Source organism: Chenopodium quinoa, unplaced genomic scaffold, assembly GCF_001683475.1.
Source record: "Chenopodium quinoa cultivar QQ74 unplaced genomic scaffold, ASM168347v1, whole genome shotgun sequence".
Lineage (NCBI taxonomy): Eukaryota > Viridiplantae > Streptophyta > Magnoliopsida > Caryophyllales > Amaranthaceae > Chenopodium > Chenopodium quinoa.
The window spans coordinates 557,501-568,138 of NW_018745569.1; the positions used below are offsets into that span (position 1 = coordinate 557,501).

Consider the following 10,638-nt stretch of genomic DNA (forward strand, 5'->3'; position numbering starts at 1 on the left):
AACAATTGATACAAGCTTTGGTGTGTAAAAATAATATTCGACAAATGGAAGGACAAAAAAAAACTAATATTTTTAAAAATACAAATTTACTTTAAACCCTTATAAAACCCGCCATAGCGCCTTGCCTCATGACCCTCATAAATTCATAATTAGACGATCATGTAAAGACTCGTCCTATTTTATTTATTAGACAGATCTAACCCATTTATAACCGGGCGGGTCATGGCTTTTAATAGGGTTCCAAGGCCTCCAAGCTCCAACCCCCACTAGGCCACTAAACGTTCTCCATTGAAGCGCAGTTCACGTTCTCCCGTTGAAGCGCAGTTCACGTTCTCCGTTGAATCTTATACTTGTATCCCTCGTTGAAGCAGCTTCTGAGGTAAGTTTTTTGTTTTTGTTATCATCATATCAATTTCACAATCTAATTTATTGTCATTGCATTAGGTGTAGGGTTCGAAAATTGGTTCTAAATTCTAAGATTACGAAACATCATAACCAAAAGAAAAGAAACTTATGAGCCTAATTTGAATTTTGAATCAAATATCCCTGAAATTATGTGATTTTTCGAGATAATTGAATCAAATTTGGTTGCTTATGTATTGCACAACCTATTAATGTTAGGATTGAACAATGAAATTAGACCTCTTTTCCCTGGGCCCAGGGCGGCCGCCCCTCCTGCCCTGCGGGCCTGATTCTCTTCTACTCTTATAAACTCTTGTATCTACCATAATTGTACTAGAAAAACAGAGGGAGTATTTTACTCTATGTTAAAAATGTTTACGATGAACTATGCATTGCATAGTCCGAGTCCCTTTGTTTGAACCTGCTAAGTAGTTGCTTAGGTCCAATTGACTTAGTTTCAAGTTGGCGTAAATCGTATAAACATAATGCAGGCTGTTTGGATAGGAAAAATTGAAGTAGCTCAATGTTAGTCGTGTGATGTGTGTCCTCCTAATATAGCTTGACACCCAATAAGGGGCAAGTTTAATTCTATTTTCCATTCTGTGGTTTAATCTTTGTGTGCACTTGTGTGTATGGTGTTACCCTTTTTACCCCTGCTTTCATTTTTCATTTTCCTTCAGCTAATTTATGTATGATGGCTACCTTTCATGAATCTGTCCAATTTTTCCTATACTCCTATGGGGTTAGTTTTATGAATTCATGTTTATAAATCCCAACAATATCTAGTACAAATAAAAGCAGATACAAATTTAAGAAACCCATCAAATTAGATACAATATGTAACATAAATAAAACGTAGTAGTACAACATTTTCCAATTTGATCTACTCCTTATTTCATGCTTCAATAGTTCAATATATCTCAAAAAAGAAATTTAGAAATTTCCCAACCTCTCTGTCTACTAGAGTACCCAAAGCAATATGAGTCATCGTTAAACAATCAAATTAAAATTAATTACGACTTAGTAGTATGAAGTTTCGGATTCTTTTATTTTTTTTCCTTATTCGAATTTTCTTGATAGGAGTACAAGCATACCCCGGTTTAGATGTTATTTAGAATTTGGACCAAGGTAAATTAATAATTCCGTTAATATAGGAGTATATGAAATCAGACTTTAGAACTTATGTTGAGCATAATAGAAAGTTGATATAAGCAATATTTTTTTCTGAAATATCAAAATTAGCCTTTTCTAATATTTGATGTGAATTTACCTTGTATTAGCAGTGGAAATAAGGTGATGCCAAAGCTTTTGTTTGTTAATGATGTGTTTCAATCCTATAGGCGTAGTAGGTGAAGAGAAAGTCAGCATATTGTCTATCGCTGTGGTGATGGCACTTCGAAATGCGAGTTTGTTCTCCAAATCAGCTTCAACGGATAATCGGTTCCAAGTAAAATTGAGGTCTCCCTGCAGCTTCTCTTCTCCAGTAAAAGTGGGTTACAAGCAGAGATTAATGGTAGCAGCTCTAGATCACAAGAACAACGTCGGTGGCGGAGATGCCAAGAAGGGTGCAGTCCCCAACTCTAATTATGTGGTACCACTTGATAAATCTGCATCTTGCATCACTCGTCCACTTGCCGAGATCCTCCGAGATCTCAACAAAAGGATTCCTGATAACATCCTCAAACCCAACTCCAAAATTATTCCATGGTCTGTCTCCACCTTATGTTACTATGTTGTATTCAAATTTCATATTGTTAAGTGTTTAGGTCTGGCTTTTAATTTCATAATGTTAACATGCTATAATTAGGTACCACGCTAATCGAATGTTGAGCTTCTATGCCCCAGGTGCGGCACCCTCTCAATCCCTTTTTAATTTTTTTTAATCAAACATTTAGCTGATAAGTTATTAATATTAGGATGTTAAATTTTGTTATTTATACATGATATTATTATTCTAAGAATATTGTGTTTCCGTGAATTATTACTCTGGTCATAATCTAAATATCTCGATTATGATGTGATGTTATGTGTGTTAAGTTTGAGGACTTGTAAGCTTATATCAATATGATAAACTCACATAAGAGATAAATCTTTTGGGAACAAGGCTTGCAATTTTTTAGAGCTCACGAAGTATTAGAAAAAGAATGGTGGATAAGGGCTACCAAGTTTATTACACATGTAATAATCGACGTAGCCCCATTCTACTAAGGCCTCGTTTGGTTGACACGGGAGATAAATTCCCTTGGAAGTTTCATGGAAGTTATTTCTCTAATGTCCAAGGAATTTCTTTAAGTTGTTTGGTTGTAACAATGGGAAGTTAAAATTCCTATGAATTTTGATTGATCAAGGGAACCTTGGTAATTTACTTCCTAAATTTTGTGGGATGATGAAATTCCCATGAATTTTAACTTCCTCCACTTTTGCTTTTTTGTCAACCAAACAACTATCCAAATTACCAATTCTCATGATTTTTCACTTCCTCCATTTAATTTTGTCAACCAAACAAGCACTAAGTTCCATGGAATAAAAATGCGGTATCGGTCGCGATCGCGGAAACGGTCGTGGTGTCATGGTATTGGAAATGATGCGTTGATCGCAGACCGGTATACTCCGTATTTATATTCATTAAATAAAAGTAGCATAGTACATAGTAATTAAACAGTAACAACTTTCAAGCAAAAAAAATAAAAGTAAAAAAGAGAGGATGAATGGTCAAAAAGTCGAAATATTAAATAAAACTATAGTGGAGAGTATCCACACTGTCCACCTCCTTTTAATTAATAACACCTGACCCACTTAACAATTTACATCGTTCTTATCAGCCTCAAGCCCTCAGCTTTATTTCTCTATCACGCGGTTGCTACGGCTTGCTACACGCCGGAAACAATGGAGTCTGCCACAAAAATCCGACCACCACTCACGGATTCAAGCTTTTTTTGGCCGTTTCAACTCTGTATCGGCCGAAAATGCGGAGTTTTTTAAAACTCCGTTACAAAACGGTAAATCTCGTAACGGTAGGCTCCAAATCCGTTATGTCTCGGCCACATCGTGACGTAACGACCGAGTTTTTATTCTATGCTAAGTTCTAATAAGGGGCTGAAATAAAGGCCATCGTACATAGGATACTTTTTCAAGTACACAAATATATATTGATGCATAATATAATGAAAAGGGTGAGACAAAAACGAAAAACAAATATGAAGTTAACTTGAATGTTGTCACTTGGATGATTGCATTCCTCAAATATTTGAGTTATTTTCCCTCGAAACCATTTGGCTAGCTCCAACCACATCATCTTCATTGCTACAACTTTGTATAATAAACTACTATAATCTTTGTCTTTCCCACAAAGCCACCACGACACCACTTAGTGGTTGTGCGACAATTTTTATTTTTGTTTGTGTCTATCATTAAGCATTAGATTCCTATGTAGAAAGATGGTGGGACATAAAAGTAGATAAGATCTTTACTCTTTCTTAATAGAGTAGTCAAAGGCTTAGAGTGGGACTCACAAGCATACCCGACTTTACTTGGTTAAAGATGAAGAGTTGTTTCTCACAAGCAAAGAGGAAAGCAACGTAGTTTAAATATACATTGCGGTGGGATGAGGACTTGAAAGCAGGGATTAGATCGACGAGGATATTGTTATATACAAGGATGCCAAAGCTAAGGCAAAAGAAGTGGTGTTACGAGCAATGGGGAATTATTGTTTGGAGGTTAATGAGAAATTATATTCGAAGGAGGGCATAGAGGCTACTTATAGGATACCCAAAAGAAGACAAATGTTTAACAAGGACCTTAGTACCGTAAAATGCTGAAAGATAAAGTCCAGATGAAGACATTTTGGAAAGATTTGGGAGATACTTTGTCCAGTTGTTCTATGTAAGTCAAATTGTTGTCTTTGGAGACATCTTTATTGAGGATTTTAGATGTACATTGAAGGTGATGGTAGAGAAGGTGTTGAACAGTGAAATAATGAAGGCCGCTAGCCATTTCCTTTAGGTTTGGGGATGATTGGGTCTCATTGACTTCTTCCATAAGATTTGAAGGACTAAAAGGATACCTCAAAATTAGAGGAGCACATTGGTACCATCTAAAAGAACAAAGTGGTTGCTTAAATTATAGAGGGATAAAGCTTATGAGTCATTCCATGAAATTAAGGGAATTAGTGATAGACAATAGATTGAGGAAAAGTATGAGTATTTCAGAGCACAAATTTGGGTTTGTGTTGAGGTGGTCTATAGTACTTTATTCATTTGAGGAGGCAAAGGAATGAGTGTTTTTTTGAGTTTATTATTTTAATCCTTTCACCAACATCCATTGTTGCATATATTTTTCATTGTTAATGAGTCACATGATTCATGAGGTGGTCGGATGGAGATGGATGCATTCAAGAGCTATTTTGAGTGTGTTATTGAGTTTTAAGGGCAAGTGAGAAGGGAAGGGAAGGAGGGCTTATGATAAGGTGTCGAGAGATGCCCTTTGTTGGGCAAAATCCTAAAAAGGGTATACCTCTCATACCTCACAAGTATATTGAAATAGATAAGGATATGTATTAGAATGTAAAAGCAAACTTAAGGACTTGGAATAGAGTAATGAAGGATTTTCCTACTAGCTTTTTCCTCTTTGCAGCTCTATTGGATGATTTAACAATGTCTATTGAAGGTAAAATTATTAGTAAAAATCCCCTACCTTAAGCATAATAGGAAACCAAGTCAACTCTTAAACAAAGTAGTTAAGATAGTAATAACTAATAAGGAAGGATTTGGATTTGCACCAGGATGGTAGAAAGTACCTTAAATGAATCTTTGGTAGCAATCTTTGGTATTCATTGGGAAACCTAGCATTACATGATTGGTTCTACGTGTATTGGGACTTTTTCGGCCGGCGACATGATCTTAGGGCTTTGACACCCTTTCAAGTAGCTTGGGCCTTCATGGCACTACCTTTCCACATTTTTTTTTAAGTTATCATGCATTCCACGGTTGCACTTTTCTTGTTCCTTTTCATGGACCGATATCTAATTTTGTCCACTCTTAATACTCTTTCCCTTATAGCCTTGTTTTATAACTTTCCTTAGCTTATCTCTCGATGGGTTATGATCAATATATGAAGACCCTATGCCCCTAATGTAGAATCAAACATTTGGTTTGTCTTTATCCAAGATGTCATTTGAACAATCTGTCAAGTACTTGCAGAATCAAATAACAAAGAATTGTGTCACTATTAAAGGTAAAGTCATGATTTATATTGCCCGGGAAAAAATAATGAAGAGTTCTTTGTATGTTACTCTCTTCGTATTTTAATACTTTCTCCAGTTCTCCATGAGCGGAGTTTTAGGAGAAATAGTAGAAAGTAATAAAATAAGAAGGAAGTGGGGTCGGTGGAAAAATAAAGTATGATAGTTGGGAGGAGAGAGAATATGAAAATATTAAAGTATGATAGTCGGGGGGTCCACTAGGAGAAAGGAAATTAGAAAAATATTATGAAAGGTTTCTAAAAAAAGAAATGGAACAAATAATAAAATACGGCTGCAAAAGGAAAGTGGAGCAAGTAATAAAATACGGAGGGAGTATACCAAGGAAGATGACAATCATTGTTCAGGTCGTAGTGTGACGTTGCTCCTAATGTAGGGAGAATGATAGTTATATTACAAGGCTTTCTTAGTCTGATGGTGAATTTTGTTTGAAGTTTTTGAAGATGACAATCATGGTGAATGCTTCGTTACCATCTGAAGTTGTGCATGGGAAGCTTACAAATTTACAGTAATTACCATCTAAAGTTGTGCATGGAAAGCTTACAAATTTACAGTAATGTGGATTGAATTCATTGTATGATAGATAATGAAGCATACACTCTTTTTTGCCCAAAATTAAAAATCCATCTGATGAATATATTCATGTTTCCCAAGTTTTTTTTCTCTTCCAGCTAATCTACCCTATTATTGGTTGAATATTACTCGCTGCTCACTCCTGACTCCTCAAATAAGTCCACTTGGCTATTTTTGTGGGATAAAAGGAGTGACTGCAATCTCCCATTTTTCTTTTGATATTATTAAATTTGGCTTTTAATATAGCAGAATATCGTCTTGACGGATTAAGCTTACCATTGGCATGACTAAAGATTGTTGTTGTCTAAAGGTCTTTTACTATTTTCTTGGGATGATTTAGAAATAGTATGCTTGTTGTCTACGAGTCCTTGTTTCTTTGCTACTAATATATGAAACAATATGCTTTTCTTTGACTGAAAATAGTTTGAAATAATTTGAGGTTGGTATAATGCTTTTTAGTGCTGTTAATATGGCAGCATTTCAGTGATAGTGCAATTAGTTTTTGGATTTTGTTAATCACTTGGATTTTAGCTTCATGGTTAGCATACATGACCTGTTTTTTTTTTTTTTTTTTTTTTTTAATATTCCTGCTTTGTTTGGATTCATTTTTGCATGGATATACTGTTTTATGTTTTTTTTATTTTAAACCTTGTATAGGTATTTAGGCAATGAACTGGATAGGGTATTAATGCTGCATATGTTTGTTTCTTTTTTTTTTTTTCTTAAAATTTTATTTGTATTTGAAGATGGATTAAGGCTGAACTGAAAGTCCTTTGGTTTGCCTATTGTACCTTGTAACTCTGTTCACTTCTTGCAGTCTGATCCTTGATTTTACTGCTGCTATTTTTCTCGTTGTCTGTTGTAGAAGATTCTCTTTAGAATATTTGCAGCCTTGCAGGAGTTTTAGTTTGTTTTTGCCTAGTCAATTAATTAATGTATCTTCTGTTCCCATTTCCTACCTTTTTGGTTGTCTAGTAATGGAGCGGGGACAGAAACAAGTAAGCTCTCGTCCAATCCATTGAAGAAGAATATAAATGGAACAATTTGGCGTTTGTGTTTGTCAATGCATGTTCTGTATCATTAATAACTTAATTTATATTTTTAAAACTTATTAAAATATGATATAGGAAAATATACATAAAGACTTATCGAACTACATGTTACATCACAACATTTCATTTATATATTATTAGAAACAAAGGTCAAAGTTAGTTTTCCCTCCGTTCCAAGTTAGTTGACACGTTTCTTTTTGGCATTCATATAGTGTGAGAGTAGATGATGCATCACATAAATACCCTTATATACAAAATAATTACCCACCCGTTCTTAACCTGCCTGCACTTCAACTAGCCACAGGTACCTCACTTTCCTGCACTCCTCAACCCCACCACCACCTTCACAACCACCACAACCCACCTCTTCAATCCATCGTCACCACTGTCAACCCATATCTCCAGAGAAATCAGCAACTCTCTAAATCTCCTCCTCTTTCTCTCTCTTCTTCAACCAATTACAAACTCACTTGAAAATTTCAGAAGTTTTGTACATGCTTCAAATCCATTGTTGGTTTAATTAATTCAACAATTTTATCTAACTTAGACAATTTTGCACCAGTTTTTTTTTTCCTTTTTAATTTCTCCAATATTTTGGTATGATTTAGGGAGAAAATATGAATAAATTGGAGAAAAATAGAAGGAATAAATTCAGATACATATCCTAAAAACAATGAAGATTTCTAGATTTAAGCAAAGAAATTGAAGTAGAGAAGGGAGATTGAAGATAGAAGCTAGATCCATGCTCTTTCTACTATTTGTGCTTCGCTACATAGTTGGGCATGTTACTAGGTAGACAGGAGAGAGAAGAGATCAGAGGATTGGTGAAGTTGTGGTGGTGGTGGCGGCAGCGGCATTGATGTTTTTGGTGGAGTGGGGAGGATGACAATGGAGGAGTGAGAGATCAGAGGGTTGTTGAAGGGAGGAGAGAGAAGAGAGAATAATAGAGATTAGTATGGGTAAAATTGACATATTAATGTATAGAACTTACCCAATATAGAAAGGTGTCAACTTAAAAGAAATTTTCTTAAAAGGAATATGTATCAACTAATTTAGTATAAGTATATGAACAACTCAAAAATCAAATTGTTGCATTTATCTTTGATAAAAATCGTAATCAACTAGGAGATGCTGATTTAAACTCTTTGTATGACCAGAGAATATTAAAACACTCATGGATCATGTGGTAACATTGATTTTTATTCTGGTGATAACAATGTCTTTGAAAAGGCTTCTGTCCACAGAAGGGGATTAGTAACATCAGTTGAATGCTACTTTTCCCTTCTGATGAATGAAAGGTTGCTTGACTTGTTTCCATTAGTTCCTTGTTCAGAAATGAAGTAAATATGACTGAACTTCTGGTAGTAAGTATTCACTGATGTAAGATTTTTAGTTTCCCACTCAGCCTCCAGCAAAGTTGACGCTCATTGTTATGTGCAGGCTGGTGCGGAGAAGTACGTGATGCTATCTTCTCTGATGATGGAAGTGTAACAGTTGTCTACCGTGTGACTATACGAGGATCTGATGGAGAGGTGGGTTTCTATCCTTCTTGTGCTGAATTTTCTTTGTTTACTCATTCAAACTCATGCAAGATCAAAGTTTTTTTTGGTCTTTTTTATGAAGTATGAGTTATTGGGTGTGATGTCTGGTTCTGAGTCTTCTGACTGCAATTTACGCAAGGTATTGATATTTTACCTATTATAATGGACAAGAATAAACGATAGTCTTCTCCTATGAGCCTTGTTGCATAAGATGGAGTTCACTAGCCATTTGCTATTGAGTATGATTTTTGAGTTGCTATGACAAACTTTGGATAACAGGCTTGAAGTTGTTTATTATTAGATGTTGCTAGATTTGTTTTCACTTTTCAATTAAGAAATGTTTTGTGATTTTCAAATTTTGTTGTTTCTTGATATTAATTGTTTAACTTGCTGCAACATTTTTATGTAAAAATCAATTTGATTAGACTTATATGAAGTATGACATTACTTTTCTTTTTTCTAATTCCTTGCTTACCAACCTGAAATGCATTCCCTTTGTTTGCTACACACTCTATGCTGATCCGTGCTAGGTGGAAGTTGTATGTTACTATTGATACCTTATTGAGCTTGCATAAGAAAGAGAGATCTTTTTGTTCTTTAGATACTTGTGTGCAAGTTTATTGATCCTCTCATGGCTGGCTTTTATTTGGTACCTTACATAGTTATTTAACCTGTTTGTTCATTTCCCAATGCAACAAGCTATCTTAAGGGCTTGTGTGCTTAGCACACTGCTAGTTTACTGATGATTTTTTTGTCAAAGTACTCTAGATTGATCAACACAATGGTCTGAATCTTCTGATGGTTGAATTTTTTTTCTTGTTTATGTAAGGCATATCGTGAAGCTACTGGAACAATATTGTCTAGTGACCCAAATACTGCTGACCCAGTTGCTGCCGCAGAAGAGATTGCTTTTGTCAGGGCCTGTGCTCGTTTTGGGCTTGGGTTGTATTTATATCACGAGGAGTAATTCATTTTTCCCATGTTTATTCTGGATTTTGATGTACATACAATCATGTCTAGATAAAGACGTGTCACATGACATATCATACGTGTTGACATTGAATGAGCATCAGGGGAAAGCTTGATGCCTTTGAGAGCTGTAATTCTCTCCTGAAAGTAAAGCCAAACAATGAGTTTACGACTAGTACAAGCTAGTATACCCATCGGGGGATTTGTCTGACTTTGTCTTGTCAAATGACATGATTCAGAAGTAGTTTGATTGGACACTTGGATATAGCTATGCTTGTTTATTTCAAGTAGTTTGATTGGATATAGATATGCTTGTTTATTTCAAGTATAATACGAAGTATTAGATTGCATATAAGCTAAAATCAACAATTCTATTAGTAACCTTACACAATATCATTTACCTTTTAAAATTTCATATCCTAAGTTCCTAACCAACGAGTAAATACCAACCAATTCAAGATTCCATCACTGATTGAGAAATCAACAAAAAGATCAATAGCAATTTAATCAAATAATCAAATCTTCCTGTGTTGATATTCTGGGATAACCAAGAATGGGCCTTTGATTCATTATCTGCGGTGGCAGCTTTAACGATATTGTTCAAAATGGTCGTAGCAAAGCTGAACAAAACAGATCAAAATTTTTTAACACCGTTTAAAGACTGAAGTGTGCATAATCTTCGCCAAAAGAAGAATGATAATGATATGAATATATGATTGTGCCTTAATTTTATTTTATTGTCACATGCTGAGGGTTATGGCGTTGGAGGAACGATAGAAGCTTTGAGAGGAAGGTTGAAATACCTTTGAATCTAGCAAGTTTTGTATTGGCATAAGTAGCTTAT

The 10,638-nt window shown here is 35.1% G+C and overlaps 1 protein-coding gene across 1 annotated transcript; it reads left to right on the plus strand.

Moving 5' to 3' along the window:
- The first annotated feature begins 215 nt into the window (after positions 1–215).
- Positions 216–10,122, plus strand: LOC110716290 (DNA repair RAD52-like protein 2, chloroplastic). Its single transcript, XM_021894899.1, has 5 exons — positions 216–379; positions 1,743–2,109; positions 2,210–2,247; positions 8,725–8,816; positions 9,655–10,122. The coding sequence occupies exons 2-5, from the start codon at positions 1,790–1,792 to the stop codon at positions 9,790–9,792; spliced, it is 588 nt and encodes a 195-aa protein (XP_021750591.1). The 5' UTR covers positions 216–379; positions 1,743–1,789; the 3' UTR covers positions 9,793–10,122.
- The last annotated feature ends 516 nt before the right edge of the window (positions 10,123–10,638 follow it).